The following is a 27,577-nucleotide window of genomic DNA, read 5'->3' on the forward strand; positions in this document are numbered from 1 at the left end:
GTGCACCAGTCTTTCCTACAGCATGATGCTGCAACCCCCGTGCTTCACGGTTGGGATGGTGTTCTTCGGCTTGCAAGCACACCCTTTTTCCTCCAAACATAACGATGGTCATTATGACCAAACGGTTCTATTTATGTTTCATGAGGCCAGAGGACATTTCTACAAAAAGTACGATCTTTGTCCCCATGTGCAGTTGCAAACCATAGTCTGGCTTTTTAATGGCGGTTTTGGAGCAGTGGCTTCTTCCTTGCTGAGCGGCCTTTCAGGTTATGTCGATATAGGACTTGTTTTACTGTGGATATAGATACTTTTGTACCTGTTTCCTCCAGCATCTTCACAAGGTCCTTTGCTATTGTTCTGGGATTGATTTGCACTTTTCGCACCAAAGTACGTTCATCTCTAGGAGACAGAACGCGTCTCCTTCCTGAGCGGTATGACGGCTGCGTGGTCCCATGGTGTTTATACTTGCATACTATTGTTTGTACAGATGAACATGGTACCTTCAGGCGTTCGGAAATTGCTCCCAAGGATGAACCAGACAATTTTTTTTCTGAGGTCTTGGCTGATTTCTTTAGATTTTCCCATGATGTCAAGCAAAGAGGCACTGAGTTTGAAGGTAGGCCTTGAAATACATCCACAGGTACACCTACAATTGACTCAAATGATGTCAATTAGCCTATCAGAAGCTTCTAAAGCCATGGAATCATTTTCTGGAATTTTCCAAGCTGTTTAAAGGCACAGTCAACTTAGTGTATGTAAACTTCTGACCCACTGGAATTGTAATACAGTGAATTATAAGTGAAATAATCTGTCTGTAAACAATTGTTGGAAAAATTACTTGTGTCATGCACAAAGTAGATGTCCTAACCGACTTGCCAAAACTATAATTTGTTAACAAGAAATTTGTGGAGTGGTTGAAAAAACGAGTTGTAATGACTCCAACCTAAGTGTATGTAAACTTCCGACTTCAACTGTACGTGAGAATGCTGTTCATTAACTACAGCTCAGTGTTCAACACCATAGTGCTCTCCAAACTCATCACAAAAATAAGGACCCTGGGATTAAACAACTCCCTCTGCAATTGGATTCTTGACTTTCTGACGGGCCGCCCCCAGGTGGTGAGGGTAGGCAACATCTGCCACGCTGACCCTCAACACGGGTTCCCCTTTAGTGTTGCGTGCTTAATTCCCTCCTGTACTCCCTGTTCACCCATGACTGCGTGGCCGCACACAACTCCAACACCATCATTAAGTTTGCTGACAACACGACGATGGTAGGCCTGATCATCAACGACAAGAAGACAGCATACAGGGAGGAGTTCAGAGACCTGGCAGTGTGGTGCCAGGACAACAACCTCTCCCTCAATGTCAGCAAGACAAAGGAGCTGATCGTGGACTACAGGAAATGGAGGGCCGAGCACGCCCCCATTCACATCGAAGGGGTTGTAGTGGAGACGGTCGAGAGCTTCAAGTTCCTTGCTGTCCACATCACTAAGGACCTATCATGGTCCAAACACATCAACACAGTCGTGAAGAGGGCACGACAACGCCCCTTCCCCCTCAGGAGGCTGAAAAGATTTGGCATGGGCCCTCAGATCCTCAAAAGTTCTACAGCTGCACCATTGAGAGCATCTTGTCTGGCTGCATCACTGCTTGGTATGACAACTGCTCGGCATCTGACCGCAAGCCGCTACAGATAGTAGTGCGTACGGCCCAGTACATCACTGGGGCCGAGCTCCCTGTCATCCAGGACCTCTATACCAGGCGGTATCAGAGAAAGCCCTAAAAATTGTCAAAGACTCCAGCCACCCAAGTCACAGTCTGTTCTCTCTGCTACCGCACGGCAAGGGGTAACGGAGCTTCAAGTCTGGGACCAAAAGCCTCCTGAAAAGCTCCTACCCCAAAGCCATAAGGCTGCTGAACAGTTAATTAAACAGCTACCCGGACTTTCTGCTTTTCACCACCTACCTACAGTACATCTTCAATCAATCACCTAACCCTGGCCTTATTCTAGGGCCTTCTACTGTGTTATTTAACCCTATGTTAACCCTCACCCTGGTAAGCCTTGTTCTCTCTGCGTAGGGCATCTCCCTGCTCCAGAGCCTCTTCATGGGCCGTCTTCAGTTTGAAGAGCTCTGTGGCGTGCTGTCTGCTCTCCTTCTGACAACCCTCCACCTCCACCACCAGCTCCTCACACTTCTGCCTCCAGTCACCCAGCTGCTTCTCCACGATACGCTGTTTCTTATCCAGCACCTGGCCACAGCTACTAGCCTGGAAGGGAGAACAATTAAGGTAGAGAGATTGGTCATTATCACCCGCCAGCTACCATTATCAGTTATGACCAGTTATTAATTGATTACATTGATAAAGTAGGTAATTCAGCTCCTCTGCCATGTTTTAATGTCTGAAAGAATGATATTTTCCCAAAGTATCCTCCTACCTTCTCCAGGTCTATACAGAGCTCCTCCACCTCTCCCTGTAGCCTCTGCTTGGTCTTCTCCAGAGAGGAGCACTTAGCCTGGGTGGCCTCCACCGCCTCCTCAGCCTCCTGGAGCCGAGACACCAGCTTCTTCCTGGAACACACACAAATGTCTGGATATGAAGGTGTGTGAGAGTGTGTCCCAATACCTGTACATACTTATAGTATGTGAAATTTAGAAAGTATGCTTTAGATGCCAGGATGTCATACTAATTTTGACATCTAGTACAATTCGCTGCGTTCTATTGAAGAAGAGAATCAGCTTTTCAGACCCATGTGTGTTTGATAACGCTTGATAATCAGGGGATAGGCTGTAGGAAAATGAACGAATGGCGGGAGACATTACGCATTCTCAGTATTGGTGAGCCTAGCATTTTTTTGTTGCTGACTGCATACATTTTTACTTAGCAATACGTTCTAAATAATATGTTGTACGATTAGCACACAGTATGTTGTTTTAGTAAGAAGTAGGCAATATTTTGGGTTTAACTTTTGGATCCATGTCTATACATCTCTTACTTCTTGTCTTCTAGCTCAGCTGTGTTTGTGTGTGTGTGTTCTGTATACTAGTATGTCTCTTACTTGGTCTCCTCCAGTTCGTCCAAGTGCTGTATGGCGTCCGCCTCATGTCTGGTCCTCCAATGTGTGACCTCGGTGTTGAGTTTGGAGACGAGGCGCTGCAGCTCCAGCTTGCTCTCCTGCTCCTCCTCCAGCTGTTCCTTCAACACCTCACACTCCTGACGCAGCCCTGCCAGACTGCTGCCCAGGGCCAGTTTAGACTGGGGGCAGGGAAATAGACACACACTGTCACACACACTGTCACATACACTGTAACACACTCCTGATGCTGCGCTGCCAGACTGCTGCCCAGGACCAGCTTAGAATGGGGGAGAGATACAGTGGGGAAAAAAAGTATTTAGTCAGCCACCAATTGTGCAAGTTCTCCCACTTAAAAAGATGAGAGAGGCCTGTAATTTTCATCATAGGTACACGTCAACTATGACAGACAAATTGAGATTTTTTTTCCAGAAAATCACATTGTAGGATTTTTAATGAATTTATTTGCAAATTATGGTGGAAAATAAGTATTTGGTCACCTACAAACAAGCAAGATTTCTGGCTCTCACAGACCTGTAACTTCTTCTTAAAAAGGCTCCTCTGTCCTCCACTCGTTACCTGTATTAATGGCACCTGTTTGAACTTGTTATCAGTATAAAAGACACCTGTCCACAACCTCAAACAGTCACACTCCAAACTCCACTATGGCCAAGACCAAAGAGCTGTCAAAGGACACCAGAAACAAAATTGTAGACCTGCTCCAGGCTGGGAAGACTGAATCTGCAATAGGTAAGCAGCTTGGTTTGAAGAAATCAACTGTGGGAGCAATTATTAGGAATTGGAAGACATACAAGACCACTGATAATCTCCCTCGATCTGGGGCTCCACGCAAGATCTCACCCCGTGGGGTCAAAATGATCACAAGAACGGTGAGCAAAAATCCCAGAACCACACGGGGGGACCTAGTGAATGACCTGCAGAGAGCTGGGACCAAAGTAACAAAGCCTACCATCAGTAACACACTACGCCGCCAGGGACTCAAATCCTGCAGTGCCAGACATGTCCCCCTGCTTAAGCCAGTACATGTCCAGGCCCGTCTGAAGATTGCTAGAGTGCATTTGGATGATCCAGAAGAGGATTGGGAGAATTTCATATGGTCAGATGAAACCAAAATATAACTTTTTGGTAAAAACTCAACTCGTCGTGTTTGGAGGACAAAGAATGCTGAGTTGCATCCAAAGAACACCATACCTACTGTGAAGCATGGGGGTGGAAACATCATGCTTTGGGGCTGTTTTTCTGCAAAGGGACCAGGACGACTGATCCGTGTAAAGGAAAGAATGAATGGGGCCATGTATCGTGAGATTTTGAGTGAAAACCTCCTTCCATCAGCAAGGACATTGAAGATGAAACGTGGCTGGGTCTTTCAGCATGACAATGATCCCAAACACACCGCCCGGGCAACGAAGGAGTGGCTTCGTAAGAAGCATTTCAAGGTCCTGGAGTGGCGTAGCCAGTCTCCAGATCTCAACCCCATAGAAAATCTTTGGAGGGAGTTGAAAGTCTGTGTTGCCCAGCGACAGCCCCAAAACATCACTGCTCTAGAGGAGATCTGCATGGAGGAATGGGCCAAAATACCAGCAACAGTGTGTGAAAACGTTTGACCTGTGTCATTGCCAACAAAGGGTATATAACAAAGTATTTAGTAACTTTTGTTATTGACCAAATACTTATTTCCCACCATAATTTGCAAATAAATTCATTAAAAATCCTACAATGTGATTTTCTGGATTTTCTTTCCTCATTTTGTCTGTCATAGTTGACGTGTACCTATGATGAAAATTACAGGCCTCTCTCATCTTTTTAAGTGGGAGAACTTGCACAATTGGTGGCTGACTAAATACTTTTTTCCCCCACTGTACATACATACTGTCACAGACATCTGAAAGCTATAAAGATCCATAATGAAACATTGTGCGTAGGGAGGACACATATTTGGGATATGAGGTCATTCCGATGCTTGGATTCCTAAATTCTTATCAGTTATTGATACAACTGAAAACACTCTCCTCATAATCAGGGGTACTAAATACACTCCTCCAAACACACAATCAGCACTCCTCCCCATACACACACACCACTGCCTGGTCCTACCTTGAGCTCCTCGTCCATCTGTTTCTTGATGTCTTCATGTTGGGTCAGAATCAGGGTCTTGGAGCGGCTGACCTGGCTGGCTCTGCTCTCTGCCTCCTCCAACTGTCTGGCCAGGTCTGTGTTTTCAGCTAACATCACACAGAGTGAAGACAAGTTAGAGACACAACCAGGGGCTAGATTCTATCAGATCCGTGCCAGTCAACACCCGCATAGCGGTTTTTTTGGCAGTGTCGGAGGTGGAACTGCGCAAGTGCAGTCAAATCCACAAGCGGCTCCCGGCATTATACCTAAAGCAGACATTTCCATTGGCTGCATGGAATCGCATTAAGAGAAATCCCATGCAGCCTTCCATACAAGTTGGAACACTGGAATGTGAGGAGTAATCTACACCTCAATTAGACTAATAGAAATCCTCATGATTTTCTTGAATGATTTTCAATTTGAGTGTCATTATTTCTATATAGCCTACACTTTCCTGTTCTGAACTTCTAACGTGAGTGGGACGGGTGTGGCTTCGTGACAATGACCACACAAGCAGCCTCTCACCGATTTGACAGCTCAGACACCACCAAAATACCAGCTTTGAGGGTGTCTGCTATCGCGGGTTAACGCTTGATCTGATTGAATCTAGGCCCAGGTGTGTTATCAATTACCAGGACATACAGGGGACAGAGACACCAACTTGGTTAATACTGATGTGACCGACTGGGTTTGTACCCGATTCAGCACTTTTACCATACAGTGAACTGATATAAACTCGTAAATATATTTTAAAAATATTTTTTATACACAGAGCAAAGACACAGAGAGAGGACTCCTCATGGAATTCGCAGAGGGTTCATGACAGCACTTTATATGATACTTTCCCTGCCGCATTCAAGGCCATCTGAGGCCAATAGTGTTCCACTGCCAACCCTGAGCAGCAGTGTCCAGTGGATAAGCTGTAAATGATATAGTTTCTTTTAGCGTGTCATAGTCATTTCTGTGTCTGTTTCCCATTGCTCAGCACTGGACTGGGCTGAATTGAGTTTGGCTGGTGGTAGGCCAGTTGGTCTGAACTCAAGGCTGTGTCATAAGATCTTTGTTGCTCCACAGCCCTGTTCGATCTGTGTGTATAGTTCTAGTGCTGACTAACTCTGTTAAATCTGTTTGTGTGAGTGTTTGTACTCTGCGCTTTAAGCCAAGTAAAGGGGTAAACCCGGTTAACTATACATTGGAGACACGCCAAAGGCTTTGAGCGTTCACTAGGTCGCCTCCTTGGCTGTGTGTGTGGTTGTGTGTTTGCACTTGTACCTGTGAGTCTGTTCCTGGCTACGTTGACCTCAGTCAGGGCTTTCTGCAGGTCGTCTCCTCTGCTGTGGGCCTCAAAGAGCTGCTCCTCCAGCTTCCTCATCTGGCTGTCTGTAGACACCTGGGGGTAAGATGAAAACATGGCATTTATAGGCACTTTGGCCATATTACATAGGCACTCACTGGCAGTTCATGGCTGATTTTCTTTTGTGTGAATAAAGATTGAGACCTGTAAAGGTGTCTTGAGGCTTTACAAGACACCTCCAAAAGCTTGATGTGGGTCATTGTGATAACTCTCAGTGACAGCCTTCCCATCCGAGATCTGACTAACCTTGGCTTTCTGCAGGGTGTCCAGTGAGGCAGCAAGATCCTCCACCTCCATGCGTAGGTTCTGTTTCTCCTTGTCCAGCTTGGCCCTGGTCCTCTGTAGACCCTCACACTGCTCTCCCAGCTCCGCCATCGCATCACCATGACGCTTCCTTAGAGACGCAGCCAGGGCCTCTGATTGGATAGAAGACTCCTCCAAGTCCCGCCTCAGACGTTGGAGCTCCGTCTCCCGCTTTTTATTTACTTCAATCTGAGGGGAGTAATGGAGGGAGAGAGGGAGGTGGAAGAGAAGATAAGAGATGAGACGAGAGACAGACCCTAGTCATCCCATTTAGAATGGCTGTGACTGTTACATTCCTCCCTATTACTGGAAAATGGAGTGATGTGAAGTGCAAATGACAATACATCTCAGGGTTACATGCTAGAGTGTGTTTGTCTGCATGTGTACCTGTGAAGCTGTGGCTCCCCCTGCCTCCTCCAGTCGGTCAGTGAGGTCATCCAGTTCTCTGGTCAGATCAGCTCTCTGCTTCTCCACCTACAACATAAAGTTATTTGTAGTCTCTCATAATAGACTTAACAATTACAAGTGAGCTGGCCAGAGGCCAGTGCTCATGCAAGATTTGTTTCTGGGTGCAATTGTATCAGAAACCGATCCTGCTCAGTTTATCCCAATTTAACAGTATCCTCTCCACAAACAGTGACATCAGCAAAGCGAGATTCTTGTCAGTGGGTTATATCCTCCTTGTTTAAACCAGCTGTTGTCATCTATTTAACAGCCTGAGAGAATCTATAGCACAGCAGGGGGCTCTAAGGTGACAAAACATTGATAGCTTCAGTTTTATCAATTAAATATGCTGGAAACACTGTAAAGATATTGGTAAGCAATCGATCTGGCCCCACCAAAATGATCCCACATCCTGTGGATTTCTGTGATTGAAAGACACCAACAGGTAGTGACCTACACAGGGTTCAGAGGTCAGGATCAGAGCACGTGTCCAATCAGAGCACAGCAGGGAGGAGCTTCCTGTTGTAAAGTCCAAATATTGAGCGACTCCTGTTTCTTGGACATATACAGTAGCTACTCCCATCTCTATGTGTCCAGGTAGAGAAGGCCAGCATGTGAGTATTTTATGTGTAAATGATGTCTATATGAAATCTATGTTGTACTAGACCAGACTATTCATCATCTCCATAAATATGATCTTCAAAGGCCAATCACAATCAAATGGGTAATGACAGGCTTGGGCGATATTTATCTAAAACTTGATACATTTCCATTATAAAACAAGGCAACACATGTGGCAGTTATAGTACCCTGAAACATATGTTCGTTAAACGCACAAACAATCAAAGCTTTAGTAGTTCCAGTTGAACGCAGTTGTTGTTTTTATGTTGATCTCATACTGCTGTTTTAAATCTGTTGTAAATGTTGAGAGGGGTCTGTAGCCCTTTCCTGCAGTCAAATGACCTAGTGGCTGTCACGGATTCAGCCGAGGCTGCTCCTCCTCCTTGCTCGGGCAGGCTTCGCCGTTCGTCGTCCCCGGAGTACTAGCTGCTGCCGATCGATGTTTCGGTGTTTGTCTTGTTTGGTCTTTATTGTTTACACCTGTTTCCCATTATGTTTTATTGTGTTCCCTTTATAACCCTCTGTTTCTCATTGTCTATTGTGCGTAATTGTTTTGGTCTTTGCGGCAGTTGCCCATGTGTGCGGGTCTTATTATTTCCTCGCTGTTTGAGGTTGCCTGTGTACTTTGCATTTTGCACTGCATCCAGTAAAGTTTCTGCCAGTAGCTCGGTGTCCTGCTCTTGACTTCGCCTACCGCATACACGTCGCTGTGACAGAATTACGCACCTTTAGACATGGAGTCAGCAGGAGCGGCGGTGCCAGCTGGATCAATAGAAGAGCGCGTAGAACAACAAGCGGCTATGATCCAGGCTCTCGGCACCGCCATGGAACAGGTGGTGAAAACCGTGGAGCGATGGGAAAGAAGAAGTTGGTCTACACCTCCTCCGACGATACCATCACCATCAGCTATGCCCATCGCTTCATCTCCGGGGTCCAGTGGGATTCGGCTCTCGCTCCCGAGGGCTTATGATGGCACAGCTGCCGGGTGTCAGGGTTTCCTGCTCCAGGTGGAACTCTACCTGGCAACCATCCACCCGGTGCCCTCGGGATACGAGAGCGTGTACGCCCTCATCTCCTGACAGGGATACATACGGCTGTCCACTTCCCCTGCGTCCTCTAGTTCTTTTTTGTGAAGAAGAAAGATGGGGGTTTACGCCCGTGTATTGACTACCGTGGTCTCAATCAGATCACCATCAAATATAGCTATCCTCTCCCTCTGATTGCTAGTATGACGGAGTCATTACACGGGGCGCGATTCTTCACAAAATTGGATCTCAGGAGCGCGTACAACCTGGTGCGCATTAGGGAGGGAGATGAGTGGAAGACAGCATTCAGTACCACCTAGGGTCACTATGAGTACCTCGTCATGCCATACGGGTTAATGAATGCTCCTTCAGTCTTCCAATCGTTTGTGGATGAGATTCTCCAGGACTTACATGGACAGGGTGTAGTGGTGTATATTGATGACATTCTAATATACTCCGCTACCCGCGCAGAGCATGTGTCCCTGGTTCGTCGGGTGCTTGGTAGACTGTTGGAGCATGACCTGTATGCAAAGGCAGAGAAATGTCTGTTCTTCCAGGAGTCCATCTCCTTCCTGGGACACCGGTTGTCCGCGTCAGGGGTGGAGATGGAGATTGACCGTGTTTCAGCCGTGCGCAATTGGCCGACTCCCTCCACGGTGAAAGAGGTGCAGCGGTTCTTGTGTTTTGCCAATTACTACCGGAGGTTTATCCGGGGCTTTGGGCAGGTAGCAGCTCCCATTACCTCCCTGCTAAAGGGGGGTCAGGTGAGTCTGCAGTGGTCGGCTGAGGCGGACAGGGCTTTTAGGCATCTGAAGGACCTGTTTACCTCGGCTCCGGTGCTGGCACATCCGGATCCCTCTTAGGCGTTCGAAGTTGAGGTGGATGCGTCCGAGGCTGGGATCGGTGCTGTACTGTCTCAGCGCTCGGGTACGCCACCTAAACTCCGCCCCTGTGCTTTCTTTTCTAAGAAGCTCAGTCCGGCGGAGCGCAATTATGATGTGGGGGACAGGGAGCTGTTAGCTGTGGTGCAAGCCCTGAAGGTGTGGAGGCATTGGCTTAAGGGGGCTAAACACCCTTTTCTCATTTTGACTGACCATCGTAACCTGGAGTACATCCGGGCGGCGAGGAGGCTGAACCCTCGCCAGGCTAGGTGGGCTATGTTTTTCACCCGATTTGTATTTACGCTCACCTATAGACTAGGGTCACAGAACGCTAAGGCAGACTCCCTGTCCCGACTATATGACACAGAGGAGAGGTCCATTAAGCCTACTCCCATACTTCCGGAGTCTTGTCTGGTGGCACCGGTGGTATGGGAGGTGATGCGGACATCGAGCGGGCGTTACGTACCGATCCTACTCCCCCACAGTGTCCAGAGGGTCGGAAGTGCGTGCCGCTCGAGGTTCGTGATCGATTAATATATTGGGCTCACATGTCACCTTCCACTGGCCATCCTGGTATTGGACGGACAGTGCACTGCCTTAGTGGAAAGTACTGGTGGCCCACTTTGGCTAAGGACGTGAGGGTTTATGTTTCCTCCTGCTCGATGTGCGCTCAGTGTAAGGCGCCTACACACCTACCCAGAGGGAAATTACAACCCCTACCCGTTCCACAATGACCGTGGTCTCACCTCTCGGTGGATTTCGTCACGGACCTTCCCCCCTCCCAGGGGAATACGACGATCTTGGTCGTTGTGGATCGGTTTTCAAAGGCTTACCGTCTCATTCCTATGCCAGTTCTCCCTACAGCCCTACAAACTGCTGACGCCCTGTTTACACACGTCTTCCGGCACTACGGGGTACCTGAGGATATAGTGTCTGATCGGGGTCCCCTGTTCACCTCTAGAGTCAGGAGGGCGTTTATGGAACATCTGGGGGTCTCGATTAGCCTTACCTCAGGGTTTCACCCCGAGAGTAATGGGCAGGTGGAGAGAGTGAACCAGGATGTGGGTAGGTTTCTGAGGTCCTATTGCCAGGACCGGCAGGGGGAGTGGTCGGAATATATCCCCTGGGCAGAAATAGCCCAAAACTCACTTTGCCACTCCTCAACTAACCTTACGCCTTTTCAGTGTGTGCTAGGTTATCAGCTGGTCCTGGCACCTTGGCATCAGAGCCAGATCGAAGCCCCTGCGGTGGACGAGTGGTTTCGGCGCTCGGAGGAAACCTTGAACGCTGCGCATGTCCATCTACAGCGAGCGATCAGGCGGCAAAAGGCGAGCGCCGATCGCCACCGCAGTGAGGCTCCGGTGTATGCACCGGGAGATCGGGTCTGGCTCTCGACCCGAAACCTGCCCCTTCGCCTGCCCTGCCGGAAGCTGGGTCGGCGGTTTGTGGGGCCATTTAAAGTCCTGAGGAGATTGAACGAGGTATGTTATAGGTTACAACTGCCCATTAATTACCGCATTAACCCCTCGTTCCATGTGTCTCTCCTCAGGCCGGTAGTAGCTGGAGCCGCGCGTCGAGGGGGGGTACTGTCACGGATTCAGCCGAGGCTGCTCCTCCTCCTTGCTCGGGCAGGCTTCGGCGTTCGTCGTCCCCGGAGTACTAGCTGCTGCCGATCGATGTTTCGGTGTTTGTCTTGTTTGGTCTTTATTGTTTACACCTGTTTCCCATTATGTTTTATTGTGTTCCCTTTATAACCCTCTGTTTCTCATTGTGTATTGTACGTAATTGTTTTGGTCTTTGCGGAAGTTACCCATGTGTGCGGGTCTTATTATTTCCTCGCTGTTTGAGGTTGCCTGTGTACTTTGTATTTTGCACTGCATCCAGTAAAGTTTCTGCCAGTAGCTCAGTTTCCTGCTCTTGACTTCGCCTACCGCATACACGTCGCTGTGACAGTGGCCTCATGGGTAGAATGTTCTTAATGTTTTTCATAATTGTATAATTACTAAACATTATTATTTTTTAAATGTCGAAAATCGGGTGTTTCTATGTCAAACAGTTTTGTTATATTTCAGTCTTCTGTGATGTATATAAAGTGCAATAATGGGACGCAAACTATATCTGACATGGTACAGGTGTCTTCTTTTTTCTAAGCCCATAACCATTTGTGTGAGGTGTACACTTTTGTTTCCAAGTAGATTTGTTTAAGACTACCAAGAAACACTCTGATTTAGCCCACTGCAGCAAAAGGTTAAAGCTTCAGTCCACTGGTAAGGGTGGTAGGGTATTGTAGGCAACACTACCTGATATTCTACATTATCTATGTCTTTTCTGTATGGTCTTCCTCTTGACATGGTTCATCAGCTCTCAAAGTGAAAACAGACTAATCTCATTTCAGCTCCAACCAAGCAGAGGGATCTCATCTTTCAGTTTCCCGTGCACTCACCCCTCCCCACTCTACCCTCCCCACTCTACCCCTATAGCTCCCTATCTCTGTCTCCCCCATGCACTCTGACCTCTGACCTGTTTCTGTCATCACTCTCGTCCACTCCAGTGTCAACAGCTACTTCAGCTCAACACACTTCACAACCGTTCCCTTTCTGTTGTAAACTAAAGAGGCTAAAGGAAGGTCAGCTTTGTCTTAGTCCATGTGGAAAGGCAGACATCTCTTGTTTGCATGAGAGTGTCAGGGAGTTTGTGTGTGAGCATTTGTGTGTGTGTGTGTCCGACATTCCACTGGGGAGAAGATCCCATGGGAAACAGTGCCGTCACTATCTCCTGGTACTATCTCCTCATCTCTCCCTACCTGAGCTGAGCCAAACAATGGACAGCCTGTCTGCAGCGCTGGTATGTGTGTTAGAGACACTGAGAAGACCCTGCAGATAAAGCTCTACATGTCTCTGCCTGTCTCTGTCTCTCACACTCTGCTGGGTTTAATAGGAGGCAGGGAGAGCCCAGGGCTACTAGGTAGGGATACCACCCAGTGTGTGTGTGTGTGTGTGTGTGTGTGTGTGTGTGTGTGTGTGTGTGTGTGTGTGTGTGTGTGTGAGTGTGTGTGTGTACCACCCAGAGCTAGGGAAGAAGTGTGCAAACAGCCTAAAGGGACTGGATGTCACTCCATTCACCACCTGAGGATGAAATATGAATCTTTCCATCTCTGGCCTACTTATTGCTACAGTGGAATCACAGCAGGGTCTGTCTCTCTAATACACAAAACTCAAGTCTCGTTTCACATAAGAAGCGCATGTGCGTTTGTGTTTGCATGCGTGTGTGAAATGGTCGGATGTAGGGGCTCTGTCTGCCTCTGGGGTTGCTCTGTAAGTTAACCAGAAACACCAGGGCTTTCCTCTCATTTATTATCACAGGTGCAGCTGATTTGGGGTAACCACCAGAGGCACGGGACAGACCTCTTTACCCCACCAGCATGCCAAACACCAGGTCCCCCAAACCCACTCACTCCCATTTCCCTACATCCCACTTCCCTACTCCAAGTGAACCCTTCCTGTCTGAAATCAACATCCCACCTTACTGATTCTCTATTTCATTCTACAAACCTAACATCCCTTCCACAGTATTCCTCCTTTACCTTCTCTCTCCTTGACTTCCCTTCCAAGGTTTCATTCCTATGTCAGCTCTTAGCTGCACCACGTCTCACAGAGTATTACAGCCGAGCAAAGCTCATCTCATCCCACAGCACCTTGGACTGCTCTTATGTCTGACTGATATGTGATACAGGACTCATCTCATCTCTCCCTCAGCAAGCTCTGGGATTCAGCCCAACACCACAAACATTCACTCTGACAGTTCAGGACATGCCTTGCACTGACCACAGTAGACCACAATACTGGCCACAGCACCTCCAAACATAACGCTAACTCTAGCTCATAGCCCTATAACACTAATTACAGCCCAACTCCAGTGAGTTATGGATGCCATAGGTGTCATAGAGTTAGGTGATAATGTAGTGGTTACAGTACTGGACCAGTGACAGATGTACTGTACCTTGGCTCTCATGGCTCTCTCTGTCTCCAGTTCCTCCTCCAGCTCCTCGATACGGACCTACAGAGAGCAGAGAGAGAACGCATTGTCCTCATTACATGCACGTGCTAGCATTTCATAGAATCACTACAACTTATGACAGATTTGAATAGTTACCATTGTCACAGTAAACCTGCATACTCTTCAGAAATACAATGTTTTGTCTGGGCAAATAAGAGGCACCACCCCTTAGTTAGATTGCTATTTCAGGGCAGTAGGTTTGTGGTGAGAGATATTCTCATTCTCTGTATTTCTCCCTGGGTTGGTTCAACATGCCAGTGGCTATTTCCTCAGGTAGCAATTTCAAAGCAGGAATGTCAGCAGCAGCAGCCTCCATCATTATCTGTACTCTGACCCTCAGACTGGGTCTGCATAGGACTGGGCTTTCATGTCTGATCAGTCAGCTCAACAGAGAATATCAACTCTGTCATTTCACATGATCTTTAATTCATGCATGGTTGCCCAAAGGGTGGGACTACAGTAATGAAGGATTTCACTTCATGAACATAATGAACTTATAGGGTTCATGTTGTAATATATGATTATATTATAATCGTTACTATAGCTGAATGATTTTTGCCCTATCATCATTCATCTATGACATCTATGACATACAATTGTAGACTATTATTGCTTCAGTATAGATGCAATGTCATGCAAGTTCTTATCACACTAATATATCTCTAAGTACATTTAATTTTCCCAAAATCATAACTCAATTCACTGACACACAGGTTTATGCTTAAAAGCAGTTTTTGGCTTTTTGACACAAATGTATTGCCAGAGTTTCTAAACATTGCTGTCTTCAGGCTCCAAGTCATGTCATGTTCTGTGGTATCTACAGCTCTATCTTGTCTCAGTGTCAGGAAGTGTGTCTAACACACACCGTATAGCCCCAGGACATTCCATAACACACACACTCACACACACATTCACACACACACACACACACACACATTCACACACACACACACAATCACATACACATTCACACACACACATACACACACACACACTCAAACACACACACACACACACACACACACACACTAACAGAGCCAACTCTCTCACTACTAACCACAAAACGCAGAGACTCGGAAAACATCAAACAAAGTTCCACACTCTGGCAAAATAAACATCTCAATCACACAACTTTTTTTTTTTTTACCCTTATTTTACCAGGTAAATTGACTGAGAACACATTCTCATTTACAGCAACGACCTGGGGAATAGTTACATGGGAGAGGAGGAATGAATGAGCCAATTGGAAGCTGGGGATGATTAGGTGGCCATGAGGGCCAGATTGGGAATTTAGCCATGACACCGGGGTTAACACACCTACTCTTACGATAAGTGCCATGGGATCTTTAGTGACCACAGAGAGTCAGGACACCCGTTAACATCCCATCTGAAAGACGACACCCTACACAGGGCAATGTCCACAATCACTGCCCTGGGGCCCTCGAACACCACTTCCAGCTGCATCTGGTCTCCCATCCAGGACCAACCCTACTTAGCTTCAGAGGAAAGCCAGCAGCGGGATGCAGGGTGGTATGCTGCTGGCCCTAATCATCTCTAAGTAAAATGAGTATTTAGTGATGACAGTAAACAGACGTATAATACATGCAAATATTTCAACAATGCTCTACAAGTAGCAAAACAACCAGGAGGCTACTCATTCAGATAACATCTGTATAACTTTAGCTAATAACATTCAAGTTTCCTATGAATGGCCCACACAAACATTCCAAAGCATGCAAAAAGAAAGAGAAGAGGAGGATAAAAGAAAGTGAGTGCGAGAGCAAGAGAAAAGAGGTGTAGAAACTCACATGCCAGCGCAGGACCTCAGCAGAGAGCACAGCCATGGTGAGGCAGCAGCAGCCCAACTGACTGACTGACTCTCCCCCACACACACTCTCTCTCCCCCACACACTCTCTCTCTCTCTCTCTCTCTCTCTCTCGCTCTCTCTCTCTCACACACACGCTGCTACGCTCCACTCAGCCGAGCCGCTTCTCTTCAGGCATTCTAAACTCCACACCCCCTGACACACACACAGAGAGAGTAGCAGAGCTCACCGACTACTCCATTTAATATATTGAATCTGTTTCTGTTACTTCTCTACCAGTGAACTTTGCCTAAAACTGTTATCACTAATATTTTGATACAACAATACTGCACTGTAAAAGAACAGTTTGTTGGAGCAACAGTTTTTTTTCTTCTAAACATGCCTGTGCACTGCTGTATTGGCAAACTATTGTGTGCAATGTTTTACCACTGTACGTCCATTTCAGCATCATCTTATAAACACAAGACACCGCAAAAGGAAACAAAACCATTAGCCCATTATTACAGTGGACTTTTGGAAGGTCTGATGTCTGAAATTGCACATACTTAAACTTTCCACATTAGGGGCTTTTTCCCAGTGCAACTCTCCACCATTAAATTGAGCATAAATTGCAATCACATGTGAGTTGAGCCTGATGGCTCGGTGATTGTATCTGAGGGGTATTCTATAGCGTGGGCAGCTATATCCTGTCAACCCCCCTCAGAGAGCCCTCAGAGAGGGGAACCAGACCAGAGGCTGAACGATTGGTCTCTCCTGGCACACGCCTACCACAGACCTGCCCCTGCATCTAACTAACCTCATTACAGACTCTACTCCTATCAATAGAAGTCTCCATACTGTCCACATACGTATGCTCCAATAATTCCAGACTCTTAGCTCGAAAAGTTCCGGAATCAGAACCCTTTGTTCTTTTTAAACACCTTCAGATGGAGCTGTAGCTACCATGCAATGGGTGGCCCTGGTGATTTGATTGACTGAAGCGATGGCCAGGTGATTACAGGCTTTTACCTCTATACTCTTAGAAAAAAAGGTGATATCTAGAACCTAAAAGGGTTCTTCGGCTGTCCCCTTAAGAGAACCCTTTGAATAACCCTTTTGGGTTCCATGTACAACCCTTTCCACAGAGTTCTATATGGAACCCAAAAAGGTTCTATCTAGAACCAAAAAGGGTTCTACCTGGAACAAAAAAGGGTTACCCTATGGGGATAGCCGAAGAACCCTTTTGGAACCCTTTTTTCTAAGAGTGTAGGTGAGGACAGGAAGGTCAAAACGGTGTTATTAACAATGACGTGCTCCGTGTACAGTACATAGGTGGCTGAGGCCCTGGCTCCTGTCCTGTGTTACTTTTACACACGTACTGGACATGCAAACCCACATCTGCTTTCAAGCAAAATTGAAAAATGCTGGTCACAAACTAGTTAATGATGATTGACTTGACCTTTGACCTCACCCAATGATCCCTTTTCAGTCCACTAGAATTGCTTTATTATAAACATCATAAAACCAGCCATAAAACCTCTGCCACCTCCGAGATGGAAGTGAATAGCATGCGTCTGCTACCCCCATACTACAACTGTATTCATATTGTGTCTGCCATAGCTGCTTTGAACTGTAGAGGCGGAGTGGGAGCTCCATCATCATAGCTATTCACTAGCCAACTCACCCCCACGTACACAATATAAATACATAACATTGCACTATACAGTACACAGGCTGTATTGTAGTTTCTTCTTCATCAAAGCTATTCAGAGCTATCTCTATGAGCTACAACACTCCTAAGATTCAGCTGAAATGCATAACTGCTACTCCCAGCAGTACATTGTGCTGTAACTGTACTGTAGGGGGAAGATAGCTACATCATAAATGAGATATCTCTTTGATTTCCTGTGAGCTACAATGCTGTCTTGGAATCTTGACATATTCATGTGACCTTTATATTAAAACCACACATGAGTGGGCGAGAGACGGGAGGGGCCAACCAATAATCTGGTCTTTTGTTCAGCGCTGGCCTGCCTTGGACACCTGCATCTTTATCTGTGGGAGGAGATGCTGATCCTGATCCAAACACACACACACACATAGCACACACACACACACGTGCACGAATGCACGCACTCACACACACACACACACACACACACACACACAACACACACACACACACACACACACACACACACACACACACACACACACACAGGCCTCATTGATGGGATAATGCCAGGGCTACAGTAAATGTGAAAACATGTCCACTCTCACTGACACACCGATCGTCTTTCAGTCCCTCGTTCCCCCAGCAGACAGACAAAGACAGTCTGTCACGACTTCCGCCGAGGCTGCCTCCCCTCCTTGTTCGGGCAGGTTTCGGCGTTCGTTGTCACCGGCTTACTAGCTACTGCCGATCCCATTCTCATCACTCCACTTGTCATGTCTTGTCTTGTCAATCACACACACCTGGTGCTCATTCCCCTAATTAGTATGTGTATAAGTGTTTCCTCTGTCCCCCTTGTCTTTGTGAGTGATTGTTTCATTGTGAGAGCGAGTAGCTCGGTTGAGCTACTCTTCCATTTGTTATTGCCAAGGTGGAATATTTCCCTTGTGATAGTTTCGTTTTGACGCTTGGTGCGTTTTATTTATGTAAACGGAATAAAACTCTGGACTTCGGTGTTTTACCTCCTGCGGCTGACTCCTTCATTCACACCTCATCACAGAATCACTCACCCACTGAATGGAGTCAGCAGGAGAAGACCGCATGCCTGGAGTTGTGGCAAGGGTCCAGGAGCATTCCTCGATGCTGGCCAGCAACGCCTGGAGAGGAGAGGACCCGATCTATCGAGACCAGCTGGTCAACCGGATCCAGCCACCTACACCCCAGCCCCTGGAGGGATCCAGATATCCCGGCCACCGGCGTTTGATGGGACGGCAGCGCGATATGAGGGATTTCTGCTCCAACTAGAGTTGTATTTCTCCAGCATCATTCCGGCGCCACTGGAGCGGGAGAAGGTATCCGTCCTCGTTTCCTGCCTTTGTGGGAGAGCCCTGGAGTGGCCCAACGCGGTGTGGAACGAGGGAGGTGCCGCGTTGGAGGACTACGGGGAGTTTGCTCGCCTTTTTCGGGCCGTTTTCGATCACCCGCCTGAGGGTCGAGAGGCGGACGGACGACTGGTCCATCTGAGGCAGGGGACGAGGACCGCACAGGACTACGCGCTGGAGTTCCGGACGCTTGCAACGGGGTCCGGGTGGAATGAGCGGGCCCTGATCGACCATTTCCGGTGCCACCTAAGGGAGGACGTCCGACGGGAGCTAGACTGCCGTGATGCCATGCTATCATTCTCCCAACTGGTGGACATGGCCATCCGGATGGACAATCTGCTAGCAGCCAGAGGACGTCCTGGTAGGGGTCTGCCCGTTCCCACTCCGGACGACTCTGACCCCGAGCAGATGGAGCTGGGGGGAGCCGCCGGTCGAGAGAGCGCAGGAGGACAACGACAGTGCCACTCTGGTTGCACGAAGGGATAATCCACCTCACGTCGCAGTCAATCTTCCTTTGGGTCTGGAGGCGGTAGGTAGGGTACTCACGCATCACCCCAGGTACCGAACACCCAAACTTGTTCAGAGCCCTTTGCGGCGCACTGTACCTTATCTATCTCCTTTCCCGATCACCTGGTAGTTTCCCAGTGTAAGGCGCTAGTCGATTCAGGCGCAGCTGGGAACTTTATGGACAGGGCATTTGCACGCCATCAAGGCATTTAATTGGTTCCCCTATCCATTCCACTCCCCATCAGAGCACTTGATAGTCGACCATTAGGGTCCGGGTTGGTTAAGGAGGTTACTGTATCAGTCACCAGGAGACGCATGTTGAGCAGATCACTTTTTTGATTATTGAGTCTCCTGCTTACCCTGTAGTCTTAGGTATTCCGTGGTTAGCCCTTCACAACCCCAATTTTTCATGGCCGCAGAGGGTTCTTACGGGGTGGTTGCGTGAGTGTCCGGGTAGGTGTCTAGGTGTTTCAGTTTGTGCGACCAAGGTGTAAAGTCCAGACGGTAACCCCACCGTGCGCATTCCTCCCGAATACCATGATCTGGTGCTCGCGTTTTCCAAGACGCAAGCGACTAAATTACCACCTCATCGGGAGGGGGATTGTGCGATAAACCTTCGGGTAGACGCTGTACCTCCCAGGAGTCATGTGTATCTCCTGTCACAGGCTGAGACGGAGGCTATGGAAACATACGTCACCGAGTCCCTGCACCAGGGGTATATACGTCCCTCCACTTCACCTGCTTCCTCGAGTTTCTTCTTTGTGAAGAAGAAAGATGGCGCCCGTGCATTGATTATCGACCACTGAATAAGGTGACGGTTGTCACGGTTTCGGCCGAGACTGCTCCTCCTCCTGGTTCGGGCAGGCTTCGGCGTTCGCCGTCCCCGGAGTACTAGCTGCCACCGCTCTATGTTTCGTCATTTGATTGCTTTTGTCTGTCTGTTACACCTGTGTCCATTTGTGTGTTGATTACGTGTCTTATAAGTTCCTTGTTTTGCACTAGAATGATTGTGTGTTGTTATGACTGCCACTGTGTCGGAGCTACGTGTTTGCACCCTGTTTGTTTTGTGTTTAGTGTTTACGCGTGTGCGTAATTTCCCCTCGCCTCTTGGTGTATTTTGAGGTCGGGGTTTTTTCTCGTAAACATTAGACTATTAAAGTCTGTTGGACTTCACCTCTGTGTCCTGCGCCTGACTCCTCCACCACATCCACATCGGTTCTAGTGACAGAGCAACACACCACCATGGAGTCAGCAGGAACAGCGGCGGCACCCAAATCCCTGGAAGACCGGATCAACTACCAGGACACCATGATCCGGCAACTCGGGGCCGCCATGGACGAGGTGTCCAACACTCTGCGCCGATTGGTGAATCGAGAGGTGCCCACGCACTCTTACAACATCCCATGACCAACGGCCAGTCCTCCTCTCTCAGCACCGGAACCCAGTGGCATTCGGCTCTCGCTCCCGAGGGCATATGACGGTTCTGCAGCCGGGTGTCAGGGATTCCTCCTGCAGGTGGAACTTTACCTTTCCACCATACACCCGGCGCCCTCGGGATACGAGAGCGTCTCCGCCCTCATCTCCTGTCTATCCGGCAAGGCGTTGGAGTGGGCCAACGCCGAATGGAGGGGAATAGACGCCGCAACCATCACCTACGCGGAGTTCTCCCGCCGCTTCAGGGCTGTCTTCGATCATCCACCTGAGGGGAAAGCGGCGGGAGAGCGTCTATTCCACCTCCGACAGGGGAAGAGGAGCGCACAGGAGTTCGCACTGGAGTTCCGGACACTAGCGGCGGATGCGGGGTGGAATGAGAGGGCCCTCATCGACCACTACCGGTGTAGCCTACGAGAGGACGTTCGTCGTGAGCTGGCCTGCAGGGACACCAACCTGTCGTTCGACCAGTTGGTGGACATTTCCATCCGTCTAGACACCCTGCTGGCTACCCGCGGACGTCCCGAGTGGGGGTCGTCCATTCCACCCTCCAGCACCTCCGAGCCGATTCCCATGGAGCTCGGGGGTGCTGGCGCTAGAGAGAGGAGGAGAGGGAACCCGAGGGGGGCCATCCCCTGCACCACCTGTGGTCGTGGAGGACAAACCGCGGCCAGGTGCTGGGGAGGGTCTCCTGGGAGAGGTGACAACAGGCCACGCACTGGGGAGTCATTTCAGGTGAGTAGGCGCCCCACTTACCCAGAGCTTTCTGTTGGTCACATGAGTATTCCTGTGAGATTTCCACAGGTGGCACCTCATTCCCAGCATAAGGCGCTAGTAGATTCAGGCGCAGCTGGGAACTTTATTGATCGGGCATTTTGTTGTAGGTTAGGAATTCCCCTTCGGCCGGTAGAAGCTCCGTTTCCTGTCCACGCATTAGACAGCCGGCCGTTGGGGTCGGGCCTGATCAGGGAGGTCACAGCACCACTGACGATGACGACGCAGGGGGGTCATGAGGAGATCATTCAGTTTTATCTGATTGACTCTCCTGCGTACCCCGTGGTGTTGGGCCTTCCCTGGTTAAGCACCCATGATCCTACCATAGCGTGGCAACAGAGGGCTCTTATGGAGTGGTCTGCCCAGTGTGTAGGGAGATGTCTAGGTGTTTCCGTAGGGGCGACCTCGGTAGAGAGTCCGAACCAAGTGCCCGCACTGCGCATTCCCCCTGAGTATGAGGATTTAGCACTCGTGTTTAGCAAATCGAGGGCAACACGGCTACCTCCTCATAGACAAGGGGACTGTGCGATAAATCTCCAGACAGGAGCGGCTCTTCCACGGAGTCGTGTGTATCCCCTGTCTCAAGAGGAAACAGCGGCTATGGAGACTTACATAGCCGAGTCCTTGGCACAGGGATACATACGGTCCTCCACTTCCCCGGTCTCCTCGAGTTTCTTCTTTGTGAAGAAGAAGGACGGGGGATTGCGCCCGTGTATTGATTACCGTAGTCTCAATCAGATCACAGTTAAATACAGTTACCCACTTCCACTGATTGCGACGATGACGGAATCATTACGCGGAGCGCGGTTCTTCACAAAGTTGGATCTCAGGAGCGCGTACAATCTGGTGCGCATTAGGGAGGGGGATGAATGGAAAACAGCATTTAGCACCACCTCGGGTCATTACGAGTATCTCGTCATGCCATACGGGTTAATGAATGCTCCTTCAGTCTTCCAATCCTTTGTTGACGAGATTTTCCGGGACATGCATGGGCAGGGTGTAGTAGTTTACATCGACGACATCCTAGTGTATTCTTCTACACGAGCCGAGCATGTAGCCCAGGTGCGCCGAGTGTTGAGAAGACTGTTGGAGCATGACTTGTATGTCAAGGCAGAGAAATGCCTGTTCTTCCAGGAGTCCGTCTCCTTTTTGGGTTATCGGTTGTCCGCGTCTGGTGTGGAGATAGAGGTAGACCGGGTATCGGCCATGCGTAATTGGCAAACTCCAACCACTGTAAAAGAGGTGCAGCAGTTCTTGGGTTTTGCTAATTACTACCAGAGGTTTATTCGGGGTTTTGGACAAGTTGCAGCTCCCATTACGTCCCTGCTAAAGGGGGGTCCGGTTCGTTTGCAGTGGTCGGCTGAGGCGGACAGGGCATTTGTCAAACTAAAGAACCTGTTCACCTCGGCTCCTGTGCTGGCGCATCCGGATCCCTCTTTACCATTCCAAGTAGAGGTAGACGCGTCCGAGACCGGTATTGGGGCAGTTCTGTCACAACGGTCCGGCACGCCACCTAAACTCCGCCCCTGTGCGTTCTACTCCAAGAAGCTCAGCTCGGCGGAGCGCAACTATGATGTTGGGGACAGGGAGCTGTTAGCCGTAGTCCAGGCCCTAAAGGTGTGGAGGCATTGGCTTGAGGGGGCTCAACACCCTTTCCTCATTCTGACTGATCACCGTAACCTGGAGTACATCCGGGCAGCTAGGAGATTGAACCCTCGTCAGGCTAGGTGGAACATGTTCCTAACCCGGTTTGTTTTTAAGATCACATACATCCCTGGGTCCCAGAATGGTAAGGCAGACGCCCTGTCCCGGCGGTATGACACAGAGGAGAGGTCCAACGAGCCTACTTCCATATTGCCGGAGTCTTGTTTGGTGTTTCCGGTGGTATGGGAGGTCGATGCGGAAATCGAGCGGGCATTGCGTACCGACCCTACTCCCCCCGAGTGTCCTGTGGGGCGGACGTACGTTCCGCTCGAGATTCGTGATCGACTTATTTATTGGGCTCATACATCACCCTCCTCTGGACATCCAGGTATTGGCCGGACCGTGCACTGTCTTAGCATGAAATACTGGTGGCCAACGTTAGCTAGGGATGTGAGGGTTTATGTCTCCTCCTGCTCGGTGTGTGCCCAGTGTAAGGCGCCTAGACATTTGCCCAGGGGTAAGCTACATCCCCTGCCCGTTCCACAACGACCATGGTCCCACCTATCGGTGGATTTCGTAACCGACCTACCCCCCTCCCAGGGGAATACCACCATTTTGGTCGTTGTGGATCGGTTTTCCAAGGCCTGTCGTCTCCTTCCCATGCCGGGTCTCCCTACTGCCCTACAAACCGCTGAGGCCCTATTTACCCATGTGTTCCGGCACTATGGGGTCCCCGAGGATATAGTGTCTGACCGAGGTCCCCAGTTCACCTCCAGAGTTTGGGGGGCGTTCATGGAACGGTTGGGGGTCTCGGTAAGCCTTACCTCGGGGTATCACCCAGAGAGCAATGGGCAGGTGGAACGTGTCAACCAGGATGTGGGTAGGTTTTTGAGGTCCTATTGCCGGGACCGGCCGGAGGAGTGGTCTAGGTTCATCCCTTAGGCAGAGATGGCCCAGAACTCTCTCCGCCACTCCTCCACCAATTTAACACCTTTCCAGTGTGTTTTAGGTTATCAGCCGGTCCTGGCACCATGGCACGAGAGCCAGATCGAGGCCCCTGCGGTGGACGAGTGGATTCGGCGCTCGGAGGAGACGTGGGACGCTGCCCATGTCCATCTGCAGCGTGCCATCCATCAACAAAAGGCGAGCGCCGATCGCCACCGCAGTGAGGGACCGGTGTACGCACCGGGAGATCGAGTCTGGCTCTCGACTCGAAACCTGCTCCTCCGCCTGCCCTGCCGGAAGCTGGGTCAGCGGTTTGTGGGGCCCTTCAAAGTCCTGAGAAGATTGAACGAGGTGTGATACAGGTTACAACTGCCTATAGAGTATAAAAATATTAACCCCTCGTTCCATGTGTCTCTTCTCAGGCCGGTGGTAGCTGGCCCACTCCAAGAAGATGAGATAGGAGAGACCCCTCCGCCCCCTTTGGACATCGAGGGGACCCGGCGTACAGGGTCCGGACCATCTTGGACTCGAGGCGCCGGATGAGTGGTCTCCAGTATCTCGTGGAGTGGGAGGGGTACGGTCCGGAGGAACGGTGCTGGGTGCCCAGGAGGGACATACTCGATCCATCCCTCCTGACTGAGTTTCACCGTGGGCATCCCACGCGCCCGGGTCCGCGTCCTCCTGGCCGTCCCCGAGGCCGGGGTCGGCGGCTGGAGCCGCGCGTCAAGGGGGGGGTACTGTCACGGTTTCGGCCGAGACTGCTCCTCCTCCTGGTTCGGGCAGGCTTCGGCGTTCGCCGTCCCCGGAGTACTAGCTGCCACCGCTCTATGTTTCGTCATTTGATTGCTTTTGTCTGTCTGTTACACCTGTGTCCATTTGTGTGTTGATTACGTGTCTTATAAGTTCCTTGTTTTGCACTAGAATGATTGTGTGTTGTTATGACTGCCACTGTGTCAGAGCTACGTGTTTGCACCCTGTTTGTTTTGTGTTTAGTGTTTACGCGTGTGCGTAATTTCCCCTCGCCTCTTGGTGTATTTTGAGGTCGGGGTTTCTTCTCGTAAACATTAGACTATTAAAGTCTGTTGGACTTCACCTCTGTGTCCTGCGCCTGACTCCTCCACCACATCCACATCGGTTCTAGTGACAACGGTACGATTTAGTTATCCTCTTCCCCTCATTCCTTCAGTGATTGAGTCAATGCATGGGGCCCGTTTTTTCGCCAAATTAGACCTCAATAGTGCCTACAACCTGGTGCGTATTCGGGAAGGGGATGAGTGGAAAACAGCATTCAGCACAACATCGGGCATTATGAATACCTGGTGATGCCCTACAGTTTGATGAATGCTCTATCCGTTTTCTAGTCCTTTGTGAATGAGGTGTTGGTCACGGTGTGGTGGTCTACATCGATGACATCCTGGTGTATTCCTCTACGCGCGCCGAGCATGTGTCCCTGGTTCGCAAGGTACTGGTCTGACTGCTGGAAAATGATCTTTATGCCAAGGCAGAGAAGTGTGAGTTTTTCCAGCAGTCAATCTCCTTCCTCGGATACCGCATTACTACCACAGGTGTGGAGATGGAGGGAGATCGCATTTCAGCCGTGCGTAATTGGCCGACTCCAACCACGGTGAAGGAGGTGCAGCGCTTCCTTGGCTTTGCCAACTACTATCGGAGGTTTATTCGGGGCTTTTGCAAGGTCGCAGCTCCCATTACCTCCTTGTTAAAGGGTGGGCCGTCCCGGCTCCGCTGGTCTGCTGAGGCTGATTTGGCCTTCAGTAGATTGCGGGGTCTGTTCACCTCCGCCCCGGTACTGGCTCAACCCGATCCATCACTACCGTTCGTAGTGGAGGTGGATGCGTCCGAGGTAGGGATAGGCGCTGTCTTATCCCAACGCTCGGGCACGCCACCCAAGCTCCGTTGGTGATCGGGAGCTGCTGGTTGTTGTCCGAGCTTTGACGGTGTGGAGGCATTGGCTCGAAGGGGCGAAACACCCTTTCCTCGTCAGGACAGACCACCGTAACCTGGAGTACATTCGGGCAGCGAGGAGGCTGAATCCTCGCCAGGCCAAGTGGGCCGACTTCTTCACTCGGTTTCATTTCACACTCTCATACATTCCGGGTACGAAGAATGTGAAGGCAGACGCACTGTCTCGGCTGTATGACACAGAGGAGAGGCCCAGAGACAACACCCCCATACTCCCGGCCTCATGCATTGTGGCGCCGGTAGTATGGGCGATGGACGCGGATATAGCGCAGGCATTACGCACAGATCCATCTCCACCGCAGTGTCCAGCTGGGCTGCAGTACGTGCCTGCGCTTATCCGTGATCGTCTGATCTACTGAGCACACACGTCACCCTCCTCTGGTCATCCAGGTATCGGTCGTACAATGCGCTGTCTGACCGAGAAGTACTGGTGGCCTACCTTGGCTAAGGACGTGAGGGTGTATGTTTCCTCCTGCTCAGTGTGCACCCAGAGTAAGGCAACTAGGCACCTCCCAGCGGGTAAGCTACAACCTTTACCAGTTCCACAACGACCATGGTCTCACCTTAGTATTGATTTTCTTACTGATCTTCCCCTCTCCCAAGGTAACACCACCATCCTGGTCGTTGTGGATCGCTTTTTGAAGTCCTGCCGCCTCCTTCCTCTGCCCGGTCTCCCCACGGCCCTACAAACTGCGGAGGCTCTGTTTACTCACGTCTTCCGACACTACGGGGTACCAGATGATATAGTGTCCGACCGAGGTCCCCAGTTCACGTCTAGAGTCTGGAAGGCGTTCATGGAACGTCTGGGGGTCTCGGTCAGCCTGACCTCTGGATTTCACCCCGAGAGTAATGGGCAGGTGGAAAGAGTGAATCAAGATGTGGGTAGGTTCCTGCGGACCTACTGTCAGGACCGGCCGGGGGAGTGGTGGGTGTTCCTGCCATGGGCAGAATACGCTCAGAACTCTCTCCACCACTCCTCCACTAACCTAACACCCTTCCAATGTGTTTTGGGTTACCAACCGGTCCTGGCACCGTGGCACCAGAGCCAGACCGAGGTTCCTGCGGTGGATGACTGGTTTGGCGTGCGGAGCAGACTTGGGACGCTGCCCACGTTCGCCTCCAGCGCGCTGTGCGTTGTCAGAAGGCGAACGCTGACCGCCACCGCAGGGAGGCCCCGGTTTTCATACCGGGGGATCGGATCTGGCTCTCGACCCAGAATCTACCCCTCCGCCTGCCCTGCCGGAAGCTGAGCCCGCGGTTTGTGGGGCCGTTTAAAGTCCTGAGGAGGATAAACGAGGTTACATACAGGTTGTTACTCCCCCCTAATTACCATATTAACCCCTTGTTTCATGTGTCTCTCCTCAGGCCGGTGGTAGCTGGTCCGCTCCAGGAGTCTGAGGTGCGGGAGGTTCCTCCACCTCCTCTGGACATCGAGATTGCCCCGGTGTACTCTGTCCGTTCCATACTGGATTCGAGACGTCGGGTGGGGGGCCTTCAGTATCTCGTGGAGTGGGAGGGGTACGGTCCGGAGGAACGGTGCTG

General features: G+C 50.0%; 1 protein-coding gene across 1 annotated transcript in view; it reads right to left on the reverse strand.

Annotated features, from left to right (window-relative positions):
- Positions 1 to 15,739, reverse strand: part of LOC311100564 (myosin heavy chain, skeletal muscle) — a gene marked incomplete at its 5' end in the record, with an annotated part of 21,675 nt that extends 5,936 nt beyond the window's left edge. Inside the window, 9 exons of the mRNA XM_084141467.1 lie at positions 2,064 to 2,270; positions 2,440 to 2,572; positions 3,061 to 3,257; positions 5,191 to 5,318; positions 6,484 to 6,601; positions 6,812 to 7,057; positions 7,256 to 7,342; positions 13,839 to 13,895; positions 15,704 to 15,739. Coding sequence (XP_083997593.1) covers positions 2,064 to 2,270; positions 2,440 to 2,572; positions 3,061 to 3,257; positions 5,191 to 5,318; positions 6,484 to 6,601; positions 6,812 to 7,057; positions 7,256 to 7,342; positions 13,839 to 13,895; positions 15,704 to 15,739 — 1,209 coding nt within the window. The remainder of the gene's footprint in view (positions 1 to 2,063; positions 2,271 to 2,439; positions 2,573 to 3,060; positions 3,258 to 5,190; positions 5,319 to 6,483; positions 6,602 to 6,811; positions 7,058 to 7,255; positions 7,343 to 13,838; positions 13,896 to 15,703) is intronic.
- Positions 15,740 to 27,577: the final 11,838 nt, after the last annotated feature.

Source organism: Coregonus lavaretus (genome assembly GCF_964263955.1).
Source record: "Coregonus lavaretus genome assembly, chromosome: 25".
Lineage (NCBI taxonomy): Eukaryota > Metazoa > Chordata > Actinopteri > Salmoniformes > Salmonidae > Coregonus > Coregonus lavaretus.